General features: G+C 38.1%; 1 protein-coding gene across 5 annotated transcripts in view; it reads left to right on the top strand.

The window, feature by feature from the left end:
* The window catches only part of RAD51C (RAD51 paralog C), a 57,399-nt gene that overhangs the window by 3,804 nt on the left and 40,334 nt on the right, over positions 1 to 13,261 (top strand). For all 5 annotated transcript variants that reach the window (XR_005364602.1, XM_038547930.1, XM_038547929.1 and 2 more), the window contains exons 3-4: positions 302 to 468; positions 3,717 to 3,850. Coding sequence is in view for 4 of the 5 variants with exons in the window: in XM_038547930.1 (XP_038403858.1) it covers positions 302 to 468; positions 3,717 to 3,850 (301 nt within the window). In the remaining variant the exon portion in view is untranslated. The remainder of the gene's footprint in view (positions 1 to 301; positions 469 to 3,716; positions 3,851 to 13,261) is intronic.

Genomic DNA, 13,261 nt, shown 5'->3' on the forward strand with positions numbered 1-13,261 from the left:
ACCAGTAGTCTTCTATTTTATTATATAGTTAATTCCTGGGAATATATTCAGAGATAGATTTAGTATAAGAAGGGATTTTATCTCTTGAGGCCTAAAAACCACTAAGAAGTCCTTAATCATGGCTTTATGGGTAAGCCTTCCCCTAATCCACATATCAGTTGGTTCACATATATTTGGAGCAGAAAGTTAGCCATCTCTGTTGCCTAATGGTGTTACCTAGTGGGTGGTGATGTAAAGTTTGAAAAACACGGCCTTAGATGATTATGATAATGAATTTGGTCATTCAACTTTCTCTTGACAGTATGCAGTTGGCAGTAGATGTGCAGATACCAGAATGTTTTGGAGGAGTGGAGGGCGAAGCAGTTTTTATTGATACTGAAGGAAGTTTTATGGTTGATAGAGTTGTAGACCTTGCTACTGCCTGCATTCAACACCTTCACCTTATTGCAGGAAGACATATGGGAGAGGGTAAGTTATCAAGTGATCTGTTTTCTTTTTTTCTGTATGATAAAAGTAATTTGCATTTGTACCTCTCAAGCCTCAGCAAGAGACCATTTGGAACATGAAGCTTAAATGACTTGACAGTGTCCTATTGTTATAGACTTAGAAATGCCACAGCCTAGACTGGCCTTTTATTCTTTTATGGTCCTCAGTTCTTTTTTTTTTTTTTTTTTTAAAGATTTTATCTATTTGAGATAGAACTGAGAGAGAGTGAGCATGAGTGGGGGGAGGGGCAAAGGGAGAGGGAGAAGCAGACTCTTAGCTGAGCAGGAGCCTAGATGTGTGGGGCCTTGATCTCTGGACCCTGGGATCATGACCTGAGCTGAAGGCAGATGCCCAACTGACTGAGCCACCTAGGTGCCCTACCCTCACTTCTTAATGCAGAAGCTCTGGGCCAAAACTTGTGTGTATATTTCACTGTATCACTTCAGATCATCATGCTCTGACCTGCCAGGTGTAAACTGATATTAGACAACTTAATGTAAGTAAATGTTGTTTCAATGCATTCAGTGATTCATTGCATTTAGTTTATATTGACTTCCATACTGGTTTTTCAAAGAACCAAAGGTAGCTTTTTTTTTTTAAAGATTTTATGTATTTTTTATGTATTTATTTGAGAGAGAGGGAAGGGGCAAAGGGAAAAGCAGAATCCTCGCTGAGCAAGGAGCCCCACTTGGGACTCGATCCCAGGACCCTAATATGACCTGAGCTGAAAGCAGCCACTTAACCATCTGAGCCACCCAGGCACCCCACCAAAGTTAGCTCTGAAAAACCATGTTAGAAATGTTTGGAACATTACTGAATGACCTTATGGGACTCTGAGTAGAATGTAATGGACTTCATGACTGTGTTAATTGTATTAAAGTGTTTGGGAAGTTTTTTTGATCTTGTCATGTAGAAATATTATTTGATTTTTTTAAGAAAACATATGGGTAATTTTTTTCTTTTTGGGGGGTAATTTTAATTTAAATGATTTAAATACTTAAAGGTATTCAAGTTCTTGTCATTTTAATTACTTAGGAAATTAACTGGTTTCTGCTTTGACTGTTCTAGTTTATTTTTTGGATGTGCAGTCCTCATTCTTTAATAATTTTAAAAAACAATACTTTTCATAGGATTCTTGTATTCCCTTTAAATGAGTGTAATAGCTGGCTATTTTAATTTTCATATGCGTACTAGGTGTCTTTTTTAACTAATGACCAATATGTCTACTGAAAGTCCTTAAAGCTACCCATGACACAATGTGTATTTGTAATAGTGCCTTTTTTCTTTAAGATTTTATTTATTTATTCATGAGAGACACAGAAAGAGACAGAGACATAGGGAGAGGGAGAAGCAGGCTCCTTGTGGGGAGTCCAATGCAAGGCTCAATCCCAGGACCCCAGGATCACTACGGGCAGACGTTCAACTACTGAGCCACCCAGGTGCCCCTGAAATAGTGTCTTAAAATCTTATTGTAGGGGCACCTGGGTGGCTCATTCAGTTAAACATCTGCCTTTGGCTCAGGTCAAGATCCCAGGGTCCTGGGATTAGGCTCCCTTCTCTGTAAGGAGCCTGCTTCTCACTCTCCCTCTGCCTACCGCTCCCCTGCTTGCACTTACGGACATGCTGTCTCTCTGTCAAATAAATTATTTAAAAAGAAACCACAACCTTACTGTAGATATTATAGGTATAGCATTGGGATATAAAGTTTTTAATGATTGCTATGTGATTAAGCTGTTATTTTTTTTGGTTAGAGGTGAACTTTTATATTTGCAAAAGTCACTGCTTTCTGAAATTTAATTTCATGTGTATTTTTTCAATGTTAAAACAAGTATGAAACAAGTTAAAACAAGTATGAAAAAAAGGTGAAGTATGTTTTAAAGTACAGTAATTTTTAACTGGTTTATCTCAGAAATATGTATAAAACCAAACCGTTGTTTGTTTTTTGTTTTATTTTGTTTTTAAAGATTTTATTTATTTTTTCATGAGAGACACACAGAGAGAGAAAGAGAGGCAGAGACACAGGCAGAGGGAGAAGCAGGCTCCATGCAGGTAGCCTGACGTGGGACTTGGTCCCGTATCGCCAGGATCAGGCCCTGGGCTGAAGGTGGTGCTAAACCGCTGAGCCACCTGGGCTGCCTCTGTTTTTTGTTTTTTTTTTTTAAGATTTATTTATTTGAAAGTGCATAAGCAGGGGGGAGGGGCAGTGGGAGAGAATCTCAAGCAGATGTCCTGCTAAGTGCAGAGCTGGATGCAGGACTCAGTCTTACCATCCTGAGATCAAGACCTGAGCTTAACCAACTGAGCCACCCAGGTACCCTCCTAAAACTGCTTTTTATTTTTATTTTTTTTAAGATTTTATTTATTTATTCATGAGAGAGAGAGAGAGAGAGAGGCAGAGACACAGGCAGAGGGAGAAGCAGGCTCCATGCAGGGAGCCTGACATGGGACTTGATCCTGGTTCTCCAGGATCAGGCCCTGGGCTGAAGGCAGCACTAAACCGCTAAGCCACCCGGGCTGCCCCCTAAAACTGCTTTTTTAAAAAAATATATAATCTAAGAAGAATTTTATATTGTTTCTACTTAAATATAAAAGTATGCTAAAGAAATAATGGAAAAAAGTTACCAAAAGGGAAAAAGATGCTTCTTTTTTTATTGTTTTTTTTTTTTAATTTTTATTTATTTATGATAGTCACAGAGAGAGAGAGAGAGAGAGAGAGAGAGAGAGGCAGAGACGCAGGCAGAGGGAGAAGCAGGCTCCATGCTCCGGGAGCCCGACGTGGGATTTGATCCCGGGTCTCCAGGATCGCGCCCTGGGCCAAAGGCAGGCGCCAAACCGCTGCGCCACCCAGGGATCCCTCTTTTTTTTATTGTTAACCTAATTTGCATCCTATGAAAAAAAACAAGAAAGGAGAAATTCCATTATGTTACTTCTATTCAGTGGAAACCAATAATAGAAATATGAAAAGTCAGGTATTAAACCTCTAATTGTATATGTGTATAAAGAATTTCTAGATAGTTTAGTGTTTAAGGAACTAGTGGAAAAGGTGAAAATAAGAGGTCAGGAATTATGCAATGGTAGTTTATAGCAAATTTGTTATAATTTTGTTATCTTTCAATTAAAGTGAAGAGTTGTATTCACAGTGAAGCATTTTATTATTAAAAGGTATTTTCTTCCTATAATATATACTCAAAACAAGTAAAACTAAATTAAGATTGTTTTGTTTATTTTAGAGCACTCAAAAGCTTTGGAGGATTTCACTCTTGAAAATATTCTTTCCCATATTTACTATTTTCGTTGTCGTGACTACACAGAACTATTGGCACAAGTTTATCTCCTGCCAGACTTTCTTTCGGAACATTCAAAGGTATGGCTCAAACGATTGAAATACAGCTAACCTTTGGAATATCTTTGGAGGTGTTTGATTAGCATGAAAAATAAGTAAATTGTATAGTGGCATAAGCCTGTTCAAAAATCTCTTCCTTCCTTGTCCTACAATTTATTTATACTTACAGATATTTAACATATATGCATATATATTTTATGCCCAAAGTATGAAATTGAAATAATATAGGAAGAGGTTCTTCCTCCAGTAATAGTGGAATAGCTTCTAACAAACAAATTCTATAGAAGGTTATATGTGAAAAATAAAACTTCCGTTCTACTGCATCCTAGTACCTCTCCCTAAAGTTGACTACTATTGTTTCTTGTGTGTCTTCTCAAAAAAATTTTTATGCATGTTGCAATATCTGTCTACCCATTTTTTTCTTTTTTTTTTAATTCATGAAAGATGCAGAGACAGGCAGAGGGAGAAGTAGGCTCCCTGGTGGAGAGCCCAATGCGGACTCAATCTGAGGACCCCCAGGATCACACGCTGAGCCAAAGGCAGACACTAAACCACTGAGCCACCCAGGTGGTCCTGTCTACCCATTTTTAATATTTTTAGTGGGGTAATACTGTAACATGATTCTGATTTTTTTTTTTGCTTGGTGTTTTGCGTATCTTTCTATATCACCACATGTGGATAAACCTTTTTATTCAGCTGCATATTATTTCATTTTAAGAAGGTGTTTTTACTGTTGGTATGAATGTAAAATGGTACAGTTGCCTCAGAAAACAGTATGGCGCTCCTCGAAAAATTGAAAATAGAATTATCATATGACCCAGCAATTCCACTTTTGTGTATATTACCAGAAGAATTGAAAGCAGGATTTTGAAGAGATATTTGTAAGCCTGTGTTCATAACAGCATTATTTGTATTACCTAAAACATGGAAGCAACATTCATTGATGAATGAATAAATAAGCAAAATGTGGTATACACATACAATGTAATATTATTCATACTTAGAAAGGAAAGAAATTCTGACATATGCTACAACTTGGATGAATCTTGAGGACATTATGTTAAGTGGAATAAACCAGTCAAAAAAAGACATGCTGTATGATTCCACTTATATGAGATGTGAAGAGTAGTCAGACTCAGAGACATAAAGTAGAATAGTGGTTATGAGGGCTTGTGGGGAAAGGGGAAAATGGGAAATTATTGTTTAATGGGAATAGAATTTCATTTTACAAGATGAATGTTCTGCGTATTCTACTACATAAAAAAAAATTGGGAAAACTGCCTCAATTTATTTAACCAATCCTCTTATTGGTGGTCTTTTAGATGGTATTATTAACAATGGTTTGAGGATAATCCTTACATATATCATCTTAGGGTAAATTTCAAGTATGTTTCTGGGTAAATTTTTTTTTTAAGATTTTATTTATTTATTTGAGAGAGAGAGAAAGAAAGCATGAGCTGGAGATGGGGTAGAGGGAGAAGGAAAAGTGGGCTCCCCACTGAGTTCAGAGCCCCAGGACCTAAGATCATGACCTTAGTCAGATGCTTAACCAGCTGAGCCACCCAGGTACCCCTGTTTATGGAATAAATTCTAAGTATTAGAATTATGTTAAAGAATATGTACATTTTTTTTTAAAGATTTTATTTATTCATTCATGAGAGACACACACAAAGGGAGAGAGAGAGAGAGAGAGAGAGGCAGAGACACAGGCAAAGGGAGAGGCAGGCTCCATGCAGGGAGCCCGATGTGGGACTCAATCCCAGGACTCCAGGATCACGCCCTGGGCCAAAGACAGGCGCCAAACCACTGAGCCACCCACGGATCCCCAAATATGGACATTTTAAATTTTGATAAATATTACACATGACAGAGACTCTTTGATCAAACTTTACTCAGCCTCCTCTGAGCCTTTTTGAATTGGCCTCAACCTTCACCCACATCCAGTCTTTGGCCTTTCATACTGTAAGTAATGCTGCTGTGAACACAGGGGTACAATAGTATCCTGTAAATTAGTTTAGAAAGAATCTCCCACCCTTAAAATCTGATCACCCTTGACATCTCAAGTTCCTTATTCCCCACTTTAAATGTTATGTCATTGACCTGCCTGTAGCAAGAATTCTGCTAGGTCATGTTAGCAAGAATCCTACCCTTGATGTCTTCTCCTAATAATTTTTCTTTTTTTCTTTTTTTTTCTTTTTCTTTCTTTATTTTTTCTCCTAATAATTTTTCATTCACTGACACCCTGCTTCTTGGGTATAAATCCCCATGTGTCCTTGTATTTGGGGTTAAGACCAATCTCTTTCCCTATTGCAAAACCCTTATTGCTATCTTCTTGAATAAAGTCTTCCTTACTATTTTAACGGGTGTCAGAATAACTTTTTTTTTAAAGATTTCATTCATTCATTCATTCATTCATTCATTCATTCATTCAACAGAGAGCACAAGCAGGGAGAGTGGCAGGCAGAGGGAATGGGAGAAGCAGGCTCCCCACTCAGCAAGGAGCCCAGTGTGGGCCTTGATCCCAGGTCCCTGGGATCATGACCTGAGCCAAAGATTAATCAACTGAGCCACCCAGGTGTCCTTTTTTTAAATATATATAAGAGAGAGTGAGCGTCATGAGTGCAAAGGGACAAAGGGAGAAAGAAAATCTTAAACAGGCTCCACGGCCAGTGCTCAGAACGTAATTCTGCTGTTTTTGGATGAAGTAGTCTATAGATACCCATTATATCTAGTTGATTGATGGTGTTATTGAGTTCATCTCTGTTCTTAATGGTTTTGTCTACTGGATCTGTTCATTTTTATTAGCTGCTAAAGACTCCAAATATAGTGAAGTCATCTATTTCTCCTTGCAGTTTTGCCTCATATAGTTAGATGCTCTTTTGTCAGGACATACATGTTAGGAACTATTATGTCTTTTTGGGGAACTGACCTTTTAATCATTATGTAATGTCCCTCTTTATCCCTGATAATTTCCTTAGTCTGACATCTGCTTTCTAAAATAAATATAGCTATTCTTGGTTTCTTTTGGTTAGTGTTACCATGGTATAGCATGGTAGATACTTCTCTAATCATTTACTTTTAGTCTACAGGTATCTATATATCTAAAGTGGGTTTTTTTTTTTTTAAGATCTTTTTTTTTTTTCAGATCTTATTTTTTTAAAGTAGTCTTTAAGACTACTTTAAAGTAGTCTTAAAGACTTAGGCTTAAGTAGACTTAAAGACTACACCTAAAAAAAAAAAAGACTATACCTAAGTAGCTCATTTAGTTGAGTGTCTGATTCTTGATTTTGAATCAGATCATAATCTCAGGGTTGTGAGATTGAGCCCCATGTCTGGTTCTGCACTGGGCATGGAGCCTGCTTAAGATTCTCTCTTTCCGGGGATCCCTGGGTGGCTCAGTGGTTTAGCACCTGCCTTCTGCCCAGGGCGTGATCCTGGAGTCCTGGGATCGAGTCCCGCATCGGGCTCCCTGCATGGAGCCTGCTTCTCCCTCTGCCTGTGTCTCTCATGAATAAATAAATAAAATCCTTAAAAATAAAATAAAATAATAAAATAAAATAAAACTGCATGAAAAAAAAAAAAGATTCTCTCTTTCCCTCTCTGACCCTCTCCTGCTTGCACATGTGCTCTCTTTAAAAACAACAACAGCAAAAAAAACCACACATTGCCAAATCCAAGATCATGAAAATTTATTTTTAAGAGTTTGTAGGAGAGGAAAAAGTTTTCTTCAGCCCTATTAGGATCCCAAGCTGGGACTGAAAATTAAACTAACAAAGGCAGAATAACAGGAGAAAAGCACACACATTTTACTGCATTTTTATGTGTACATGGAAGCCTTCTATAAGACAATAAAACCCACAAGGCCCAGAACAGGAAACTTTTATGCCTTTTAGCCAAAAACAGTAAATTTGTGAAGAATTGATGAGACAAAGGGGTTTGGGCTAGAGGTGGAAAATTACGAAGTAATTTGGAAGATAAGAATTAGTTTAACAAGGTTTGTTTATATGCCTTCTCAGTCCTAAATTCCCTGTCTCTGGTGATAAGAGTGTCTCATTTTATCCTGATACAGGGAGGGTACCTTTCACCCAGGAGATTTCTCTTCTTTCCAGGAAGAAGAGAGAGAATAAGAGATGAAAGTTGCTTCTCTGCTTCTGTTGTTTTCTGACTTCTGCTTAAGATATACGGTATGCTAAAGGCATCTGGGTGGCTCAGTTGATTAGGCGTCCAACTCTTGATTTTGGGTTATGGTCTCAGGGTTGTAGGATGGAGCCCTGTGTCCAGTCCCTTGTCAGGCTCCATGTTCATTGGGGAATCTGCCTGCTTTTCTCTCTCTTCCTCTGCTCCTTTCCCCATGCAAAAAAATAAATAGATTTTTTTCTCTCTCAAATAAATACATATTATTTATTTATTTATTCATGAGAGGCAGAGAGAGAAAGAGTGAGAGAGAGAGAGGCAGAGACACAGGAATAAATATTTTTTAAAAAAGATATTCAGTATGCCAGGGTGCCAGATTTGGAGTAGCATGTCCTGAACTCCACCCAGTTTAATAGCTTTAGTTTTTTTATTTGGGACTTTTATCCATTTTGAGTTAATTTTTTTATACATAGTCTGGAGTAAGTGTCCAACTTCATTTTGTATGCAGACATCTAGTTATTGCAGCACCATTTGTTGAAAAGACTTTTTTCCCCATTGAACGGGCTTGGCATCCTTGTTGAAAATCAGTTCACCAGGGCAGCCCCGGTGGCTCAGTGGTTTAGTGCTGCCTTCAGCCCAGGGTGTGATCCTGGGGTCCCGGGATCGAATCCCATGTCTGGCTCCCTGCATGGAGCCTGCTTCTCCCTCTGCCTGTGTGTCTGCCTCTCTCTCTCTCTCTCTCTCTCTCTCTCTCTCTCTGTGTGTCTCTCATGAGTAAATAAATAAAATCTTTAAAAAAAAAATCAGTTGATCATAGATGTACGGGTTAATTTTCTGGACTCTATTTTATTGATGTGTGTGTTGTTTGTACTAATCAAAACCAGTACCACATGGTTTTGATTAGTGGCTTCATAGTATGTTTTGAAATTGGGACATGTGAGTCCTCCACTTTTTTATTTTCAAGATTGTTTTGGCTATTCAGGGCCCTTGCAATTCCATATGATTTTGATCCACGTGAATAGAGTCTTGTTTATTTCTGCAGAAATGCAGTTGGAATTTTAATACAGATTATATTGAATCTGTGTATTGAATATATTGCCATCTTTTTTTTTTTCTTTAAGTAAATGTTACCTGTAATGTGGGGCTCAAACTTGCTATTCTAAGATCAAGAATTTCATGCTCCACCAACTGAGCCAGCCAGGCACCCCAAAGTATATTGTTATCTAAACAGTATTAAATCTTCTAATCCACGAGCACAGTATATCTTTCTACCTATTTAGGTCTTTTTTAACTTCAACAATGTTTTGTAGGTTTTAGTGTGCAAATATTCCTCATCTTTTATTCTTTTTTGATGTTCTATCCCACCACCCCAAAATCATGACCTGAGCCAAAACCAAGAGTTGGCTGCTCAACTGACTATGCCACCCAGGTGCTCTGCGAATGGAAATTTTATATCTTCCTTTCCAGTTTGCCTGCCTTTTATTTCTTATGTAATTGTTCTTGGTAGAACTCTTGGTACAGTGTTGAATAACTGATAAAAGTGGGCATTTTTGTCTTACTAAGATCAGGGAGAAAGCTTTCAGTCTATCACCTGTAAGTACAGTTGATCCGCATTATTTGCAGGTTCTCTAGCTGCAAATTTACGACTTGCTAAAATTTTTGGTAATCCCAAAATCTATGCTTTTGTAATCATTTGTGAATATATTATGCTGAATAATATAAACTGGTTGTCTTTAAGAAATTTATTTTTTCACTATTCTAGAGGCTGGAAGTCTTGAGATTAAGGTTCCAGTTGATTCTGTGTCTGGCAAGTGCTCTCTTCCTGACATACAGAAGGCTGCCTTCTTATAGTGTCCTCACATAGCAGAGCAACAGAGAATGAGCTCTTTGATTACTCTTCTTTTAAGGACACTAATCCTGTCAGATCAGGGCCCCACCATTATGATCTCATTTAATCTTTATTACTTCCCTAGAGGCCCTATATCAAAATATAATTATATTGGCGGTTAGGGCATAGTAGTATAGTGGACAAATGTAAGTGGCCAAAAACTTGAGTCTCCCAACACATTTGTTCCCAGGTGAGGTTGAACAAGGTATTCTCTGCCTTCTTATTTCAGCTTTCATATTGTTTTTTTTTTTTTAATTTTTTTAAATTTATTTATGATAGTCACACAGAGAGAGAGAGAGAGAGGCAGAGACATAGACAGAGGGAGAAGCAGGCTCCATGCACCAGGAGCCCGACGTGGGATTCGATCCCGGGTCTCCAGGATCGCGCCCTGGGCCAAAGGCAGGCACTAAACTGCTGCGCCACCCAGGGATCCCCCTCAGCTTTCATATTGTTAACAAGTATCCTCTTCATGGTTTATTTAATGCCATGTTTTTGCTGAGGATTTTTGCATCTGTAATGTCTGTGGTTTTCTTTACTGGGGATGTTTTATTTATTTATTTATTTATTTATTTATTTATTTATTTATTTATTTATTTATTTATTTATTTATTTTATGATAGGCACACAGAGAGAGAGGAGAGAGGCAGAGACACAGGCAGAGGGAGAAGCAGGCTCCATGCACCGGGAGCCTGATGTGGGATTCGATCCCGGGTCTCCAGGATCGCGCCCTGGGCCAAAGGCAGGCGCCAAACCGCTGCGCCACCCAGGGATCCCCCTACTGGGGATGTTTTTATCTGGCTTTGGTATCAGTATGATACTGGCTTCGTAGAATGAATGAGGAAGTGTTCCCTCTATTTTTGGGAAAAGTTTGAGAAGGATTGGTGTAAATTATTTATTTTTTTTTAAGATTTTATTTATATGAGAGAGATTGAGCAAGAGAGAGCACAAGCAAGGTATGTGGAGGGTGAGAGTGAGAAGCAGACTCCCTGTGGAGCAAGGGGGCTCAATCCCAGAATCCCAAGGTCATGATCTGAGCTGAAGGCAGATGCATAACCGACTGCCATCCAGGCGTCCCAGTGTAAATTCTTTAACCATTTTATAAAATTCACCAGTGAAGCATCTGGCTGGCTCTGTCAGTATGGCATGTGACTCTTGATCTCAGGGTCATGAGTTTGGGCCCCACACTGGGGATATAGTTTACTTAAAAAAAAAATTCACTAGTGAAGTTCTTTGGTCCTGGTCTTTTTTTGTTATTGAAGGCTTTTGATCACTGATTCAATCTTTCAGATTTTCTGTTTCTTCTTCTTCTTTTTTTTTTTAAAAGATTTTATTTATTTATTCATGAGAGACAGAGAGAGAGAGAAGCAGAGACATAGGCAGAGGGAGAAGCAGGCTCCATGCAGGGAGCCTGATGTGGGTACTCCATCCTGGGTCTCCAGGATCACGGCCTGGGCTGAAGGCTGCGCTAAACCGCTGAGCCACCCAGGCTGCCCTCTATTTCTTCTTAAGTCAGTTTAAAAAAAAAAAAAATTTTTTTTTAAAGATTTTATTTATTTATTCATGAGAGATGGAGAGAGAGAGAGAGGCAGAGACATAGGCAGAGGGAGAAACAGGCTCCCTGTGGGGAGCCCGATGGGGGGGCCTCAATCCCAGGATTCTGGGATCACGCCCTGAGACAAAGGTAGGTACTTAACCACTGAGCAACCCAGGTGCCCTTCATCTAATTTTTATTACTTCTTTTGTTTTGCCTTCTTTGGGTTTAGTTTGTTCTTTTTTCTAGTTTCCTAAGGTATAAGTTTTTTTTTTTTTTCCCTAAGGTATAAGTTTTGATTATTGATTTGAGATCTTTTCTTCCTTTATTTTTTTTAAAAGATAGTTGTTTAGAGCTCTACATTTACTATGGAGCACTACTTTCACTGTATCTTTTAACTTGGTATATTGTGGAACACCAGGGTGGCTCAGTGGTTGAGCATCTGTCTGCCTTTGGCTCAGGGCATGATCCCAGGATCTGGGATCGAGTCCCACATCTGGCTCCTTGCCGGGAGCCTGCTTCTCCTCCCCCTGCCTGTGTCTCTGACTCTCTCTCTGTGTCTCATGAATAAATAAATCTTTAAAAAAATAATAATAACTTGGTATACTGTGCTTTTATATTCATTCATCTTTAAGTATTTCCCTTTTAATGCCTTCTTTAACTCATTCCTTATTTAAGAGTGTATTGCTTAGGGTTGCCTGACTAACTCAGTTGATAGAACATGTGACTCTTAATCTCAGGGTTGTGAGTTTTTTGTTATTGTTGTTTTGGGTTTGTTTTTTTAAGTTTATTTAAATAATCTCTATATCCAACATGGTACTTGAACTCATGACCCCGAGATCAAAAGTTTCATGCATCTCCATCTGAGCCACCAGGCACCCATGGGGGTCATGAGTTTGAGCCCCATATTGGGTATAGAGATTACTTTAAAAAAAAAAAAAAAGAGGTGTTGTTTAATTTGTGAGTTTTCCAAATTTCCTTCTGATGCTGGCTTCTAATTCCATTCCATTCTGGTCAGAGAAGATACTTTATATATGATCCATCCCATCTTTATACATTTATTTTGTGACTTATTTTGTGACCCAACCTCTAGATCTATCCAGGAGAATGTTCTCTGTGCACTTGAGAAGAATATGTATTCTGCTCTTGAGTGGAGCATTTTATATCTATTTATGTATCTGTTTCTGGCTTTTTCTTTTTAATGGGTCAGCCTTTATTGGTGAGCAGGCAATTGAATTGCTGTCCAATTCAAAAGAAGTTGCTTACCTCATGATGAACAAGTACATTTTAACATGAATGCTGGTTGATAGTTTTGTTTATGTCAACAAGTGTGATGAAAGTGAAACAACGGGTATTTTTTTAAATTGAATTATAATTGATGTACTATATCCTGTTAGTTTCAGGTGTACATCATAGTGATTTGATATTTTTATACATTATGAAACCTCACAATATGTCCAGTTACAGTGTATCACCATACACAAAAATATGTGTATATGTCCTTTATGTGGGCTGTCTTTCCCTCCTATAGGTTTTTATTGAGGACTCAGATCTATTGCCTCCCTTTTCATTGACACCTTCCTTTACATCTAGTCTAAGTTAGCCTCCCTCTACTTTATCACCTACTTATTCATCATTATTTCACCCAGTTTAGTTTTTTCATAACTCCATCATTATCAGAAATTACTCATGTATTTTTTTGCATGTTAATTGCCCTTTACTCCACTAGAACATAAACTCCATAAATTCTTGTTCCTGGAACAAGTACTGCCTGGAACAGTTACTAACATAGTAGGTGCTGAATGAAGGAATGAATACTCTAGAAGATTCACAAATGGATTACTTAGACATGGCGTCATCAAATCCTCTTCTTTAGTCT

The sequence above is a fragment of the Canis lupus genome, chromosome 9, assembly GCF_011100685.1.
Source record: "Canis lupus familiaris isolate Mischka breed German Shepherd chromosome 9, alternate assembly UU_Cfam_GSD_1.0, whole genome shotgun sequence".
NCBI classification, from domain to species: Eukaryota; Metazoa; Chordata; class Mammalia; order Carnivora; family Canidae; genus Canis; species Canis lupus.